This window comes from Cucurbita maxima, unplaced genomic scaffold, assembly GCF_002738345.1.
Source record: "Cucurbita maxima cultivar Rimu unplaced genomic scaffold, Cmax_1.0 Cma_Scf00022, whole genome shotgun sequence".
Lineage (NCBI taxonomy): Eukaryota > Viridiplantae > Streptophyta > Magnoliopsida > Cucurbitales > Cucurbitaceae > Cucurbita > Cucurbita maxima.
The window spans coordinates 651,032-668,946 of record NW_019272038.1 but is presented as its reverse complement, the minus strand read 5'-3'; the positions used below and the strand labels follow the sequence as shown (position 1 = coordinate 668,946).

General features: G+C 35.6%; 5 protein-coding genes across 5 annotated transcripts; 3 read left to right on the top strand and 2 right to left on the bottom strand.

Moving 5' to 3' along the window:
• The first annotated feature begins 908 nt into the window (after positions 1–908).
• Positions 909–3,650, top strand: LOC111496478. Its single transcript, XM_023146927.1, has 5 exons — positions 909–1,256; positions 1,343–1,416; positions 2,012–2,144; positions 2,258–2,536; positions 3,117–3,650. The coding sequence occupies exons 1-5, from the start codon at positions 1,125–1,127 to the stop codon at positions 3,372–3,374; spliced, it is 876 nt and encodes a 291-aa protein (XP_023002695.1). The 5' UTR covers positions 909–1,124; the 3' UTR covers positions 3,375–3,650.
• Positions 3,651–4,471: 821 nt separating this feature from the next.
• Positions 4,472–5,272, bottom strand: LOC111496612. The gene has a single exon (XM_023147108.1). The coding sequence runs from the start codon at positions 5,270–5,272 to the stop codon at positions 4,472–4,474; it is 801 nt and encodes a 266-aa protein (XP_023002876.1).
• Positions 5,273–5,991: 719 nt separating this feature from the next.
• LOC111496576 (F-box protein At1g78100-like) lies at positions 5,992–7,287 on the bottom strand. The gene has a single exon (XM_023147061.1). The coding sequence runs from the start codon at positions 7,129–7,131 to the stop codon at positions 6,106–6,108; it is 1,026 nt and encodes a 341-aa protein (XP_023002829.1). The 5' UTR covers positions 7,132–7,287; the 3' UTR covers positions 5,992–6,105.
• Positions 7,288–9,427: 2,140 nt separating this feature from the next.
• LOC111496611 (NDR1/HIN1-like protein 13) lies at positions 9,428–10,147 on the top strand. Its single transcript, XM_023147106.1, has one exon. It carries the CDS (start codon positions 9,428–9,430, stop codon positions 10,145–10,147), a length of 720 nt encoding a protein of 239 aa, XP_023002874.1.
• Positions 10,148–11,351: 1,204 nt separating this feature from the next.
• LOC111495989 (endoplasmic reticulum-Golgi intermediate compartment protein 3-like) lies at positions 11,352–17,883 on the top strand. The gene is made up of 13 exons (XM_023146199.1): positions 11,352–11,892; positions 12,867–12,940; positions 13,235–13,318; positions 13,444–13,524; positions 14,492–14,572; positions 14,972–15,064; positions 15,936–16,115; positions 16,227–16,294; positions 16,378–16,429; positions 16,588–16,641; positions 16,745–16,837; positions 16,925–16,991; positions 17,525–17,883. Exons 1-13 carry the CDS (start codon positions 11,751–11,753, stop codon positions 17,614–17,616), a joined length of 1,161 nt encoding a protein of 386 aa, XP_023001967.1. The 5' UTR covers positions 11,352–11,750; the 3' UTR covers positions 17,617–17,883.
• Positions 17,884–17,915: the final 32 nt, after the last annotated feature.

Genomic DNA, 17,915 nt, shown 5'->3' with positions numbered 1-17,915 from the left:
GGCACATTTGACTTTCTAGTCATTTCACCCATTTTTACATATATTTTTATTTTCTATATATATATATAAAGTGGTCCTCTTTGGGACAAATTAATTAAAATAAATAAATATAAATAAGTTTGGAATTTTTTTAATTTTTATTTAAAGCGAAGCAATGACAAGCATTTCGTTCACATTACTTAGAGACATAAAAAATTAATAAAAAAATAAATTTGTTTTATATTAAATTAAATTAAATTAATTTAATTATTGATATTTCAAAGAATTCCAATTTTTGGCGTGTTTGGTGCATGAGAGCAACCAAACCATATCCAAACAAAACAATTTTAAATAATAATAATAATATTATTATTATTATATTATTATCTCTACACCTAACGTGTTTCCTTCTTTGGTACCGTAGTGTAATTTAAGAAAGTGTGGGGGAGGGGAGTATAAAAAAAAGGTGAAATAGACGAGGACGTATTTGCAATAATAACAATATTAAATTATAAATTTGGTCCTTTAAACTTTTTTTTATTTTATATATTATTTATATTTTTTAATTTAATATAAAAATTCGAATCTAATTGAAATATTCAGAATATCAATTAAATTTATACACTTTTTAAAACATTACAATATTTAATATATATTTCTTAATAAATAAATATAGAGAAATTGGGGGGGTAATTTGCAAAAACGAGGAACAGTCATTTGGTGGCACGTGCGGCCCAAATGGAAATGGCGCTTAGAAAATTCAAATATTTTAAAGAGAGAAAAAAAAAAAGAAAACACAGCAATATTGATCTCGCTTGTAATCCACTCTCCATTAAAAAATAAAAAAGAAAAAAGAAAAAGAAATAAATAGAAACTTCCAGATCCCGAGGGTATTTCCGTCATTTCATTTTTAAAAAAACATCTCTGGTTCGACGGCAGGATTGGCAAGTCGGAAAGCGCTTCCGTCTGGTTTCTTCCTGGAGAGTAAAGCAGAAGCCATTAACAAATAGCTTCAGAGTGCTTTTCAAGCGAACTCAGACCAACTCCATTTCTTCATCTTCTTCGCTTCCATTCTCTCTCTCTCTCTCTCTCTCTCTCTCTCTCCCCTCTGCAATTCTTCCCAATTCCTTTCTTCTTCTTCTTCAATGGACAGAGCTACTCCTGTTCGGAAGCCTCACACCTCCACTGCAGATCTGCTCACTTGGCCGGAAGTTCCGCCGGCTGATTCTTCTGCGCTTTCCTCTTCTGCTTCTCGCTCTGCTCCGAGGTCTCATCAGGTACTTTCTACATTTCTATCCTTTTCCTTTTCTTCTTTCCTTTCGTCTTCTTCTGCTCATTCTCTTTGTTTTTGTTTTTTCTGTAGCCCTCCCCTGGGATCAGTAAGGTCGTCTTTGGAGGTCAGGTCACGGATGAGGAGGTTGAGAGCTTGAACAAAAGGTGAGATCTAAATCGGTTTCGTTCTTGCTTATTTCATTCTTGTTCTTTTGGATATTTTTTGTTTCGGTTTCTTTGCTGGTACTGAATTGTGAGTACTGTGAATTGTGATGGTGGAAACTCGAATGAGCTAATCTGTTTCGTTTCGGTGTTTCCTTGATGTTGAAAAGACTGCTTTGTTCTCTCTCCCTATTTCTCATTTGCTGCTATTTATCGTTCTTTTTTAGTTGTGTAGCGCTTGTTGAATTTGTATCATTTCTATAAACCTCCGATCTGCTTGCTTAGTTTATAAAAATTGGCCAAGTTATTCAAATTTCAAATCTCTATCTCTTCCTCCTTGCGTGGTAATATTCGTTTTGCTCAAATGACTGCTGATTGGATCTCTAATCTGTATTCCTTTCTGGTCTTCAAGGCATTTTGACAAATCTTTGATCAAATTTGTTCGTCCTTCCCGCATCAATTGATTTTAACGTCATTTGAATACAAATTTTCAAGTTGCTTTAGAGTCTTAACGGTTTACAACCTCGAATTTGCTGGAGTCGTTTAGCTTGAGTTTCATATGAGGCGTCTCATTTGTTGTTCAATTTGCAAACACCAGGAAACCCTGTTCTGGATATAAAATGAAGGAGATGACTGGCAGTGGCATTTTTGTTGCAAACGAAGAAGATGATGAACTAGAATCTGGAAGCGCCAACCCTTCACAGAATAAAACAGGAATACGTATGTACCAGGTATCCATCGAAGAAGATCATCATTTATTGCAGTTTATCTGTAACTGTGAGAAGAATTTGTGTTTGGTTAAGGCCTTTCTAACTTCTATTCTTGACGGCTCGATCAACTGCAGCAAGCCTTGGCTGGGATTAGTCATATTTCATTCGGTGAAGAAGGAAGTGTTTCTCCTAAAAAACCAACTACTCTACCCGAGGTTGCGAAGCAGCGTGAGCTGAGTGGGAACCTAGAAAGCGATGCCGATGCAATGTTGAAGAAGCAGCTTTCTGATGCTAAATGCAAGGAGCTTAGTGGACATGATATATTCGCGCCTCCTCCTGAGATCTTACCCCGACCAACAACTGCACGCACTTTGGATTTAAAAGGAAGCATTGAGATTGGGGAGCCTGATAATGTAAGTAGTACTCTTCTGATCAAGTAATTTTCAGGATGGAATTCTAGTCATTCTAATTTCAAATACATCCATTGAGAATGCAAAACCCCACAAACGACACTCTCTCATTTTGCCTAGAAATTACATAATTTAGTGTTAGGTTCTCACCATTGCCCGCTTGCTTGTTTGTTCGTTCGTTCATTCGTTCGTTCGTCAGGCAGCATGGATAGAAGGGTGTTGCATCAACCAATTTATCTTACTCGTTTGTTTGCATCTTAGTTTCCTGATGGGGCCGGAAGCTCACTCACAATGATGAAATCCTAGGATTCCAGTTTGCTAATATACTTGCAATCATTACTAATTGCTCTACGTGGGGTTGCTTTATCTGAATAATTAAGCATGTCCCTGTTTTTTTTTTTTTTTGTTAACTTTTCTTCCAAGTCTTTCTCCGAAGCATATAATATCATTTAATTAGTCAATATATCATCATTGTGAGCTTCTATTATCTTCAGTACTAACATCCCTAGTTTTCATTCATCCCTTTATTAATTCTATTATGGCCTGCGTTCCTTCTGATATTCCACATGGGATACCAACACAGATAAACGTGATCCCTGGTGAAGAACCTTCAGTAAAGACAGCAAAGAAGATTTACGACAAGAAATTTTCGGAGTTATCAGGAAACGACATCTTCAAAGGTGACGTTCCTCCGTCGTCTGCAGAGAAACCATTGAGCGTCGCAAAATTACGCGAAATGAGTGGGAGCGACATATTTGCAGACGGGAAGGTAGAGACCCGAGACTACTTAGGCGGGGTACGCAAACCCCCGGGCGGAGAGAGCAGCATTGCATTGGTTTAAGTAATCTAGGTTCTAACCAAAACTCAATACTTTCAGTTGGTGGGGAGATGGATATTATGAAAATTGTGATCTGGTTTGGGTAATTATTATGTTTTAGGGTTAACTATGGAGTCTGCTAATTGAGTTATGTACTTGGTTAGTTGTGTGTGCAGTTTTATGTTGGTTGGTTGGTTGGTTGGTTGGTTGTCTTCTTTCTTCCTATTTTACTCTTTCCATCTCTTGGGGTTCTTCTCATTTGTTTATCATTATATTGATTAATTGATTCGGTTATGATGCCCAACCCTAAACCCTTTTTTTATTTCCTCATTTTAATACCAAGTACATTATTTTAATATTTTCATGTTCGATAAATAAAATTTTAAACTTAATGAGCCAATATAAAGTAGAGATGTCCACGGGATGAGGCGGGAATGAGGAAACCTTTCCTATTTCCATTCCCACTACATATTTCATTTTTCGTCCTTGCGAGATTCTCCAATTAACTTTGGGGATCGAGTTTCTTGCCGGTTATCTGTTTATTATTCTTTAAAAAAAAATAGTTATTTTAAAGTTTTCATTTCTTATTATAATTTTTAATAAAAAATTCCTAATCAATAAATGTATTTAAAATCTTCCATCAATTTAAAGTTCAAAATTTAATATCTTTAACCAAAATAATTATAAGGGAAAGTAATATTTATACATATAAAATTAAAAAAATTTAAATGGTTATCATTTTTTTTTTTTGTACTATAACAGGTGAGATTAAAATTTAAATTTGTCAATATTTAGTAATATAATATTTTAACCAATTAAATTTAGTCTCGATGGGCTTAATTATTATTTTTTCTTATATATATATATGAAGAAATAGAAAAATGGAATAGCAAGGACAGAGGTGATTAAGAGCAGAAATTAAAACCAAATTAAAAGGGATAATCATGATTAGTGGGCATAATCATAATTCTTTTTCCCTCTTTACTTCTTTTAATTTTACCCTTTTAAAACCCTAAACCTAAAAATAAAAAAAAAAATTTAAAAAAAAATTAAAAAAAAAAAAAAAAACCCTAAATCAGATATTAAAAAAAGACGAAACAAAAATTAAGCATAAAAGTTACTCATCTCTTCCAACTCCGAGTTCTCAGCATTGGATTGTGACTGATTTTGGATTGTTTTTCTTCTTTTTCATGATCTTCTTGTTCTTCTTTTGGTTTCCGCTCGATCCAGCCGACTGATCTGCAACGCATCAGTAACAGAGCATTTGGCGGCGGAACATCGCAACGCCGGAGATCGAGTGAAGAACAATCGATATTGTTTCTGGGTTTGGTTTCTTCTTTTTCGTGTACAATCATGAACCATTCCGAGAACATTGTTCTTCTCGAACCTCTGCTGGGTTCTTCTTCCGATTCGGACTCGCCGTCGCCGTCGCCGTCGCCATCTTCTCGTTCTTCTTCCGATGTGATTACGGATTGATGGAAGCCTCTGAAGCAACGGAAATCGAAGCGGAAGCCGCGTAAACACGACAGAATATTAACGATTTCTCTTTTGAATCGAAGTGGGTTTTGATTTTGATTGGGTAATTTCCTCTTCTTCTTCTGGTGAATTCGCTCGATTTCTTCCATAACTGATCGCCAATTCTTGGTGGCGGGTCTGATTTTGATCTTGCCGGCACATGTGACCTTCGGCGATGTCGGCTCCGACGCCAACTCCTTGGCCCAGAGCAGAGGGCTAGCTTGGGCGGCACCAACCGGCGTTGGCTTTTTCTGGTGGCGACGGTGGGATTCCGACGCCGGTTTGGCCGGACTGCAGATGGGTTTTGGTAAAAGGGTGAGAGGGGAACGTGCCGGAAAGCAAACGAGAAGGTCGGACGGCGGAGCAGTGGGTTTGGATTTGGAAGTTCTTGATTTCATGGATTTCATTTTTTGGTTGTGTTGAAGGAGATGAGTGAAATTTGGATTTTAAAACAAAAAGAGTGGGAAAATCTAATTAAAGCACTTTTTTTTCTCTATTTAATTTCGTTAAAAAAATAAAAAAAATATCTCTAGAAAAAGTGCTCGAAGTTTAACATCTCACATCCTTAACATTCATCGATACTACTTTTTAAACCATTTATGACATACGTCATAAAAAAAAATGGGGTATAATCCAACCTCCGATACATGGGTTGGGTGCAATACCAGCACATCCGTGCGATTTGGTATTATTGTTGAAAAACTCATTTCAAAGGAAGTCTTCAGAAATACTCGTCTCGAAACGTTCACACATACTGTGCGACATCCATCCATGCAAAATTGACGTTTTGAAAGAAGATTATTAAAAAAATAATAATAATAATAAGGGTAAAAATGTAATTTAACAATTTTTAAAAAAAAGAAAAAAAAAGAAAAGTAAATTTGAATAAAGATTAATATAATATTTAGTTTTTATTATATAAAATACAATTAATTTAATCATCAAGTTCACAATAGTATATTCTTATTCTTACTGATAAAACATAATTATTAGAACAAAGTAAGTTAAATTTTAATACATGGTCAAATTTCAAGTTGGATTATTTAAAAATTTTAAAAAAATATTGTTAGTTTAATTTATTATAACCCACTTGACCTTTGAAAAATATCATTCGGCCCAAAGCTTAGGGCCCAATATAAACGGGTTTCAATTGGTTCATTATAAATAAATATATTTCCAGCTCAGAGAGTTTTAATTTACAGTATTTATATATATTTAGAAAAAGAAGAAAAAGAAAAATCTAGAAAGAGTTCATTTCTAACTGATACCTCCGGCCCTTCTTCAGTAACGCTCCCACTGCCTCACCGTACACATCATCACCTTCGAACGTCCTCAATGCCACCTCATCATTCTCTTTCTCCATGTCATCAGTCTTATCCTTGCTGGCATTTGTGGTTGGCCTCACCACCACCAACGTGGCGTCCTCTATCCACATCCCTCGCCGGAGCTCCACCCTCGGCAGATGTCTCATCCTCACCGTAGTGCTCGGAACCCTCGTTCTCGTCCGTCGCCATTCCCCTCCCTCCGCCGCTACTCCGCCGCCGTCTTCGCCGCTACGCTCTCTCGATTTCCTCCACTCATCTAACCCGTCCTTGTCCATCTCCACCACGCCTTCCCCTTCCCTGTCTCGCAAAACAAGACTCTCCATCTCCAAATGCTCCTCGATCAACTCCGCCAACACGTGGTGCCTCGCCGATGCCGTAATCAGAGTACTAATCGTCAAAAACACCTTCGATTTCAGTTCTTCGATGAAATCGAAACCATCTGCCACAGCCGTCTCATCATACGACTCATACCTAATCCCTCGAAATAGCAAAATCACGCAACTCCTAAGCGTAATCCCAAACTCCGCTCTCCATTTAACGCCTCCGATTCTCTCAACTTTAAGATCTCCCGTCGGAAACTCGATCTCCAGACGCTGGATCCGGATAAACTGCCGGAGGATTTGCGCCGGAGAGTTCTGCGATTCGGACTGAACGAGGATAGGAGAAATCAAATCGAAGAACGATTTCACAACGGACTTGAAAAATCCGTAGAGAAACGAGTTTTCATCGGAATCAGAATCGGAAGAAATGACGCAATCGACCTTGAGAAAGAGAGAATCGGAATGAGGAACGAGAGAGTTGAATCGCTTCGAGACGGCTCTGCAACGGATCAAGGTTTTGACATCGGAAACGGAGTTGAAAATCATAAGAATTATGGAATCCGGAAGAGAATCAAAGGCATCGTCGATGTGGATTAACGAAGAATCCTGCCCTTCCGCCATGGAAGACTGCAAGAAATTATCCGTTATGTTTATTTTTTTTGTTTTCGTTTTTACGTACTTATTTAACAGAAGCTCCGCCTGCAAGGCAAGTGGGAGAGAGATAGAGAAAGGACAAGTTGCGGGAGGTTTGACCGTTGACCTACAACGAATGGGACCCACAGGCCCAATTACGGCCCATTGAAATTCACAAAATTTTTAAATATTAATATAGAAGCGTAAAAGATTTGGGTCCATCTCCTTGTCCATCTTATTACGGAATGTTTAAGGAATTTTAAAAGTGTTTAACCATACATATACATATACATATACAACCCAGATCCACCGCTAGCAGATATTGTTCTCTTTGGACTTTCCCTTTCAGACTTTAAAACTCTGTAGGCTTTCAGGCTCCTCCCCAACCAACGTAAGTGTGTATATGTATATGAAAGGTTTCCCATATATATATTATAAAGGAGTAGAAACTTCTCTCTAGTAAATAATATTTGCTATCGATGGGCTTCAGTGGTTACAAATGGTATCAGAGCCAGTCATCAGACAGTACAAGATATCGGTGGAAGTAGGATTTAGACCCTCTCTATAGTATACATGTTTTAAAATCGTGAGGCTGATGACAATATGTAACCAAACAAAACAGACAATATCTACTAATAGTAGACTTGGGCTGTTACACTCTTTGCTTCTAAAGGTGAAGACTACCTCCACAGATCTATTGCAAGTCATTTCAACACACTTTGTCGTCCCTTAACATCAACTAATATAGAATTGCTCCAAACAAAATAGAGATTTTTAATTGGTCAAAGAATTTTGACGTGAAAATGGACAACGGCTCACCCATATTTAATATGGTTGGAAAATTTGTCACAAAAAAAAAAAAAAATGATGGGAAGAAAAGGTCAAAAAAAGGGTGTGAACCTAATCCATGTCCCTATTGATATTGGCTCTACAACTTGACCTCTAAAGGATAGAGTGTCGATGGCTGTTGTTCGTTGAGTTGGATTATTTAAACGGTACATTCTTATCACTTAATTTAATATTTTAAGTCTATAAATTATATATATTTTTTATTAATAAAATTATTAATTTATTGATCCGTTATTATCCAACGATTCAAAGTATATATTTTTTAATTAATTCTCTTGATCATATAATTAAAAAAAAATATTAATCGAAAGAATTAAATATGATGGAGAATTTAGTTATTAATTTTTTTAATTTTTTTTAAATAAAATAGTGGAATATTTTTAATACAAAAGGGATGATTGATTAATTCAACAAAATTATTTATTATTTAATTTTTTTTATTATTGAATATCACTTTAATATTTAGTCTGATATTCATAATTTTCGAACGTTACTTAACCGAATATCATTTAATTTGTGCGGTAAAAGAAACGTAATAATTGACTTTTTTTTAAAACAAATTATTATTTTCTTTTCATTTTCATTCCAAATATTAAATTAAAGATTCCATAAAAAAATTTAAACTTTTATTAACATTATTTTTTATCTTATTTTCTTTTATATTTAAATTAATATAGTAAAAACTTAAAAGTTTGGAAGAAAGTGTTGCGACCAAGATTTCTCGAAGACGTTCGATATAAAGTTGATTAGGAGACTTGGGTCGTTTAATCTCCTTTTATGTTTTGGTCCATTTTATATTGTGTATAATTTTTTAGGTTTACTAGACCCTTGAGATTTTCGGTCTCTATGCTTATTCTTATGGTCTAGTTTCACTCATAACATTAGCTTATAGGTCGATTTTAATAGACCCTCGAGAATCCCACTAGAGAAGACATTCAATTCAAGCCTTCAATACTCCTGTCTAGTAGTGTACATGAGTCGGGTTGAGCTGAGGTAACTTTTTGGACCAACCCAAAAGTTCAGGTTGGTTAGATTAGTAACTCAACTCAACTATCCTCGAGTTGGGTTGTTGAGTTGTTAAAAAAATTTAATTTAATCTTAAATAAAATATATTAAAAGTTCACTAACAAACACAAATCAATCCACAAATATTCGAAACGGAAAAAACACAAAAATGTCGTGTTTTTTTTTTTTTTTTTTAAGGATGGAGGGTTGACCAAGTAAAAGAACCAACCCCAACCCTTTGTCTCTAATATTAAGGTAAATGATTTGTAAAAAATCCCTTTGAATTCGGATTTTGTTCCAAAAAACCATAACCCAAATTCCCCCTTCCCTCCCCCTCCTATCCCCATGCACACTCCACAAGCCTCAACCATTACCATTACTCTCCATTCCTCAATCCTCCTCCTCCTCCTCCATCTCCTCGGTCTCGGAGATGGACTCAGAGCGGGCTCGCTCTTCTTACTCTCTGCCCGACCCTCCTATCTTCTCCTCTGGCACCTACGTCGTCCAGATCCCGAAGGACCAAATCTATCGTATTCCTCCCCCTGAAAATGCCCTTATCGTCGAGCGTCATCGTAACCCTTCTGTCGAATCCTCCCAACATCGACGCTCTTGTTGTCTCCGCTTCTTCCTCCCCATCGCCGCCCTCCTCCTCGTCATCATTCTCCTAACCGTTCTTCTCCCTCCTCTCCTCGCCTCTCCCAAACCCCCCATCGTCAAACTCACCACATTCAAACTCGCTCCTTCTGGCCACGACTTCCACATCAAACTCAACATCCATAACCCTAACTCTGTTGGCTCAATGTCTTTCAAATCCCCATCACATGCCTTCCTATCATTTCGGAAACACGAACTTGCTACTGCGAAATTCCCGCTCATCCACCAAGAACATGGCTCCGAAGAACATGTCACGCTATCATTCCATGCAAAATCATCGTCTTCCTTCCCTAAGGAGTTCAAGCGGCGGATGGAAGACAAAAAGTCTAAACTCCACGTGGCCATGTCTTTGAAGATGAATCTTCCGACAGAAACAATAGGTCGCTTATCGATGCATCGAAATGTCGAATTTGTTGTTGTTTGTAGTTTCACGGTTAACACGTTGGAAAAAAATTCAAAGATATTGTCGCATGATTGCGAAAGCAAACGACAATGACGAACGGTACGATCTACAACGTGAGAAAAAAAATGGTATTTTGGGCTGAATTTCCTTTCTTTGTTTGTATACCATGAAAAACATGAATGTCGAATATCCATATGATCTCAATCTCTCTTTCGTTCCGTTTTGTTTTTTTTTTATTTTATTTTTTTAAATCTTATTATTTTATTATTTTATTATTTTGTTATTTTTATGTGAGCTTCTTTGTTAATGGATGTCTTTTAGGGTTTTTGTAATTTTATTTTATTTTCCATAATATTTTATTCATATTGGAAAATCATTTTTTTTAATATTTCACTTCTTAATAAAAAAAACAATATTAATTAGATTAATGCTTATTTAATTATATAAATAATTATAAGGTGATATACGTACTATAAAATAATTTGGCTTGCCTTAAAATCTTATAATTACTGCCTAATATATATTTAATTATATGTATATATGTGTATTTATCTTGGTGTTTTTTTTTTCCATTATGGATTTTTTAGTATTAAAAATATTTTGATATATTTATATAAATATTTTCGTTAATAAAATTATATTTGAACGTAATATAAATATATTTAATATATATATTAAAGTGGGTAGGAGTCAAAGCCGAAAACTCATCTCGTAATATATATATATATATATTTTATAGATTCAACCTTATAAATTAAATGGATATATTTAATCGAAAAAATTTGACTTAATCGGTTAAATAATATTTAATTTAGCTAAATTTAATTGTTCGGGTAATATAATTGAAGCATGAAGTTATTTTTGGTTAAATGATGAGGAGAATATAACTCAAAAAAAATTTACGCTAAAATAATAAAAATATTTACTTTCAAAAGTTTTAATAATATCCTTCCACTTTTAATAAATAAATAAATAGATATATATATATATATATATATATATATATATATATATATATATATATATAATATTTTAAAAAATACTCATAATCAATTTTTTTTTATTATTTAATGATTTGATTTTTTTTTTTTAATTATGAGTATTTTTTAAATATAGGTACATTTTTTCGTTAATTTATTTAGAGATATTAATAAAAAATTTGAAAAATAAAGGATTATTTTAAAAATATTTTTAAAATTTTAAGCGTATTATTAAAATAAAAGTATAATTATTGAATTTTTTTTTTAAGGAAAAAATGATTAATTTAGAATTTCTGTATTAACATGAATGAAAAAAAAAATTATGGTAATAAGTTTGAAGGATTGATGGTCTGCAGATTTTCCAATTGGAGAAGAAGAACCAATCCCTATATCCAGGGAAACACCGAGCTCGGTTTCTCTTAGATCTTTTTCCCTCCCGCAACAGATGAATTAAGGGGTCTCCGCTTCGATCATTTCTCAAATCCCAATTTCCCCGTCATTTTCCTCGAAGAATCCACGTTTCTGCCTTGGCGGGGAGTTTGGATTTTTCAAAATTTCCCTCCATTGCTTTCGTCATGTTCTTGTTTTGTTTCTTGATTTCTGCTTTGGATTAAGAGGCGATTCGGTGTATTTACCTCTTCGGTTAGATCGAGAACTGGGATCTTCATCTCTTGTCTCCTTGGCGGCTGTGTCGGATCGGAAATTTGAGGCTGGACATGGATAATATAATCGGAAAGCTTCGAAACTTGGACGCTTACCCTAAAGTTAATGAGGATTTCTACAGCCGAACACTATCCGGTGGCGTTATTACGCTTGCGTCTTCTATTGTCATGGTTCTGCTATTCATTTCCGAGCTACGTAGGTGTCTCTCTTGATTTTACCGTTCCTTCGTGTTTGTTCTGTTAATCTATTATTGAATCTAGGGCTTATCGTAGTGTGTATTACAATTCAATGGCCTTTTTGTCAAGAATTTGTTTTCTGTTTCATGTATTCGAGCCTCGATTGGTGTTTAGCACTTGCCATTTACTGTTTAATACGGTACATTACTGTGTCCCAGGCTGCATTTAGCAAGCCCCAGTTTGCCGTATGTTGGCGCCATAATTTTTCCCTTTGTTTCTCCCGTTGATACCGCAGACAAGACTGCATTGGATTTATATATTATCATCAGAGTATAGTTCATACGTCCTTTGTTAGAGTTGAAGTCACATGTTAATCAATATATCATGTGTGAGATCCCACATCAGTTGGTGAGGGGAACGAAACATTCCTTATCAGGGTGTGGAAACCTCTCCCTAGCAGACGCATTTTAAAATCGTGAGGTTGACGGCGATATGTAACAAGCCAAAGCGGACAATATTTACTAACGATGGCCATAGGGTGTTACAAATGGTATCAGAGCCGGACACCGGACTCTGTGCTAGCAAGGACGCCAGATCTTCAAGGGGGGTGGATTGTGAGATCCCACATTAGTTTGAGAGGGGAATGGAACATTTCTTGTAAGGGTGTGGAAACCTCTCCTTAGTAGACGCGTTTTAAAATTGTGAAACTAACAGTGATATGTAATGGGCTAAAGCGGATGATATCTACTAGCGGTGGTCTCGGGCCGTTACATCATGCCTTCATCGATTATAATCAAAATAACTTTCTGCTGCTGCTTGGAAGGGTACTTGTATAGCTATCGCTAGTATTAAGGTCTTTTCGGGCTCTATGTTTTGGTACGAGTGCAATGAAATATTTGTTTTGTTGCTCTTCTGTTGCTGTTAGAGTATATGCTTTATGGATTTCTTTCTGTAAATGAATGCTAATACAGTGGAAACTCTCGTTGGTTATAGGGTTGTATCTCCATGCTGTAACAGAAACAAAGCTCGTAGTTGATACATCAAGAGGAGAAACGCTGCGTATCAATGTAACTTACGTACCATATGCTAATTTTGTATAGATGTCGTGCTTATATGCTCATTATTTTGAAGCATACATGGCACGTCATTACGCTTTTCTTGCTTTACCTTTGAGTGGAGAATGATTGAGATTCAAGTATGGACATGTCGGTTCCTCTTTTATGTTAGTCGCCCAAGTTGAATAATACCGTAAATTGTTTCTTGATGCTTGTAATGTTATGCATCAATTTGTTTCTTTTAAACTATACATTTTTCCCATTTGTTTCTTTTATACTACGCATTTTTCCCATTCTTATTTGCAGTTTGATGTTACATTTCCTGCCCTTCCTTGTTCTTTATTAAGTCTCGATGCAATGGACATCAGTGGAGAGCAACACCTAGACGTGGTGTGTGTGGATACATATCCTTTTCTCTCCTTATCCAGAATATGTAAATTATATGAATTTGAGCTGTGTATGCATGTCGTGTGCATGCTGTGCAAGATTTACATACTGTTTTCTCATGTATGCAGAAGCACGACATAATCAAAAAAAGGTTGGACTCTCATGGCAATGCTATTGAAGCAAGACCAGATGGGATTGGTGCTCCTAAGGTTTGTAATTTGATGACAATTAAATTCCTTTTATTCCTTCCTATCTCTATCTGGCACTTTTTTGAACCATTTGGAGCTAGTTTAATCTATGCTACATTAGGGATGCTTTGATGCCAGCTCTTGTCAATGGGGCTGCTTTTCTCATAAAACATGATCTAGTTGGTTGGATATGTCGTCTAGATAAGGAAACTTTTTTTTATTTTATTTTTAAATAAATGTTTGCTCATTGCTGTACTCAAATTTTATAATTTTAAATATAACTAAAAATGGTAGGAAAAAAGAAGAAGATACAGGTGCATTTTTCCTTTTTCAATAAATAATTGCCCCTGGTATCTGTTTCATACAATTTGGAAAGCAATGCGTCGTTTGATTTTCCTCACAGTCTGTTCATTTTACATCATATATGTTATGGGGACGCTCATCTGTGAACAGTTTAGTTTGGTGTCGTGGATTTAGTTTCCTTAGTTGAAGATTTATGAACGTTAAAACTTGTACGCAGTGATGAGATGAAAATGCTCGTGCTTAATCTGCAGTCCAAGGAAACTAATAGGATCAGTAAGGACGTAGGATGTTCTGGGTGCAACACGATATATGATGATTTAAATGCATGCATGTATGAAGGTTTTTTATCTTTATTAGGTGATGGGAGGCTAAAATCAGCCGCACTCCTAGTGGTGGAGAACACATCTAGAAATTTTGTAAGATATGACATATGACCATTTTAAAAAAAATGAAGGTCAGCAGGAAATTTGTGTGCTAATATCTTGACTCGTGCCAGTTTTTGTTTCAAGTTTAATTTTCTAGCTTAATTTTGATGCAAATTTCTATATCAATAGACATTTTCAATTGCTTGATCTTAAATCCAGTCTGTAACACTGTCCGCCCATACATATGCCTTTTGTCAATCGGGCGTTACTGCTGTTATTTAATTTTCATTTGGCTATTGTTTGTTTTGACTTTGGCACAGATTGAAAATCCCTTACAGAGGCATGGTGGCAGGCTTGAGCATAATGAGACATATTGTGGTTCCTGCTATGGAGGCGAATCGGTATGAACTTTTTTCTCATACGATAAAATTGTTGAATGTAGTTCCTCAATTGATCTATCAGGAAATCTCATAGAATTGATGAGGTGTTTGACTGTGCCATTATTGAATGTATGTCATATGGCCATGGCCAGTTAATTTAAGTAAATTTAGTTAACGTAATTGTACTGAATGAATTAAGCCACTGCCAGTTGGTCATGTCGTTTTGAGATTATTATTATTTTTTTTTTTTTTGTTAAGTGTTCTTTTTGTCCTTCTTCCATTTGAGAGGTGGCTTTGGTCAATTAAATATTTTATCTTGTTAAACATTGAAGTTCAACATTTTTGGTGCTACATCCCCCTCCTGCTCTCTCAGTTGATTCACTTAACCTTTTTTTTATTTGAATTCTTTTATGTTTGCAGGCTGACGATGATTGTTGCAATTCGTGCGAGGAAGTTCGTGAGGCTTATCGAAAGAAAGGTTGGGCTTTGTCAAACCCTGATTTGATTGACCAGGTTTGTCCGGACGAGGCTCCTATTTTGACATATTCTTTTTATCCTTATAATTTTGAAGTTGACTTCAAGTTCGTTTCAGTATACGAGGTCGATGTGTATACGTATCTACCGATACCCTCATTACTCAAATGCATGACCATAATGTTTAATTTTCTTGCTTAAGCATTTTTATTTTAGAAGTCGAACTTTACTAAAATATAAATATCTTATGCATAGCTTCTCCAAGTATGAAACGGGTGATATCTTCCATCCAATGTTGGAAGTTGGATTGGCTTTTGATTTTCCTGGCCAGAATGAAGTTTTCCGTCCTGCATTACGTGATATAAGTTTTCGAGATACATGAGAACTTCTGCATCTGTTCTTGAAATCATAATCCCATAGTTACACATAATTTAAATATTCTTTGCTCCTATGTCCGTGTCTTGAGGCCTAGTTTTACAGTTGAAAAAACCTTTTCTTTTGCCGCACAACGTTGATTTAAGGTTTCATTGAGCGGTAGCATACCCCTCTTTTTTCATATACAATCCAGTCGTTGTAGGCTATCTTAGAGAACTTTCGATCTATGCATCTGTTATTTGAGGATAATTGCTCTCTTTAGATTTTCTTATCTTTCGTATGATGCCTTCTTGTTTTCATTAATGGACATCTGGGTATTATGAACTTTTTTCCCTTTCCATTATTATGCAAAGAGCCTCATTTTCTTCAGTATACTAAGAATAGGATTTTTCTAGGGGTTTTTTTTTTTTTACTTTGACTTTTCTCTGGAATACTACTGCCTAGTGCCCTAGGGATTTCAGTTTTCTGTTGATAGGATAATTCTAAGGTTGATCTTATTCCTCGACATATTTTTCTAAATATTTATGGCGTTCAGTGCAAAAGAGAAGGGTTTCTCCAAAGGATCAAAGATGAAGATGGTGAAGGGTGCAATATATATGGATCTTTGGAGGTTAATAAGGTTGCCGGAAATTTTCACTTTGCACCTGGGAAAAGTTTTCAACAGTCAAATGTTCATGTACATGATCTGTTGGCATTCCAAAAGGACAGCTTCAATGTAAGATATGGTGTAAACGTGTTCTTTAACTTTTGAATGAAAAACGAATGTTTAAGATTCAGTTTGGGTTTTTAGATTATCAATCTAATTTAATTGCACTTTTTAACTCAGATAAGTCACAAGATAAACAGATTAACTTATGGAGAATATTTCCCTGGCGTGGTGAATCCTCTGGATAGGTAGGCTTTCACTTCTTTTCTTGGAGCTTCTAGCTTCTAGTTTGCAAGTATCTCTCATATTTTTTAATTTTTCAATTGTGAAGTGTTCAATGGAGGCAAGATACACCAAGTGCAACATATCAATATTTTATCAAGGTTAGTTTTTGGGTTGTTGGATGCTGCTTTGATTGTTTTTTCTTCTCTCAACGGAGGGCATAACATTATTTCCCTATATCATGTATCACATGCATTCCTCGTACAATAGCTGGAGTAAGTTGAGCGGAGTTTAAGTTGCTATATCTCGTTTTTCGCAGGTTGTACCTACTGTTTACAAGGACGTTAGTGGAAATACCATCCAATCAAACCAGGTTGGTATACCTAAACTTTGAAATCTTAATTTTTCTTTTTCCTACTTAGATGTTTTACATACTTGAGCAATGCCATAAAGATGCGAACAATGGATTATTGCAGTTCTCTGTCACAGAACACGTAAAGACTGCAGAAGTTGGACGCCTTCAGTCACTTCCTGCAGTTTTCTTTTTCTATGACCTTTCTCCTATCAAGGTTGGTTTTCCTTGCTTGTTGAGTACGTGTGAAATGGCAGATTCACTTTTCGTTACTGTTATAGCTGATTTGTTTTGCATGTTACAGGTCACGTTCACGGAGGAGCACGTGTCATTCCTGCACTTCTTAACAAACGTATGCGCTATAGTAGGAGGTATTTAACAAACACCCATCCCCTTGAATTATGGTTCAGTCTAGAGTGACCATCTATTTAGAATTTAATATCTTACGAATTACCTTGAAAATCAAATATAGTAGAGTTAGGCTATTGTCTTAGGAAAATATTTAAGGTGTGCGCAAGCTGGTCTGGACACCGTGCATGTGAAAAGAAAACGAAACTGTTATTTCTCTTAGAAAAGGATGAGTTTAGCATCAATGTGATTTTAATTGAGACAAGTTCAGAAGAATGTAAACTACAAATGCAGCCATGCCATAATCATATAAGTTTAAGTTTTCGTGAGATCCCACATCAGTTAGGGAGGAGAACAAAACATTCTTTATAAGGGTGTGGAAACCTCTCTCTAGCAAGCGCGTTTTAAAAACCTTAAGGGGAAGCCTAAGGAGGACAATATCTACCAGCGGTGGGTATGGGTTGTTACAATTTCCAACGAAAGAATGAACTTGTTTGTGTTTATTGAGTGGTATGAGTAACGGAGGAAAACCGTTTATGGTGATTTTTCTGTCCAGGCGTCTTCACGGTCTCAGGAATATTAGATTCATTTGTGTACCATGGTCAGAAGGTGATCAAGAAGAAGATGGAGCTTGGTAAGTTCAGCTGAGAAATCGACCTTTTTATTCGATCTTGACGCTACGGAAGCTTGGCAACAAATTCCAAATTACATATGATGATCAAATCAAAGAGAATCCAACCATATGGTACGCTGTCTTCCAATTTACATCATTTTTACTCGAGTCGATTACTTGCTAGCCTTCATATTTAAAACCATTTTGCTTACAGTTTCACGAATCTTTAACTGTTGTCGTAAATGTTAATATCTCCTCCCTTTGGCATTTTCTTAGTTAAAACGTCTCATTTAACTTTTATATATTCGTTAAATATTCTCTCAAATTTGAACCT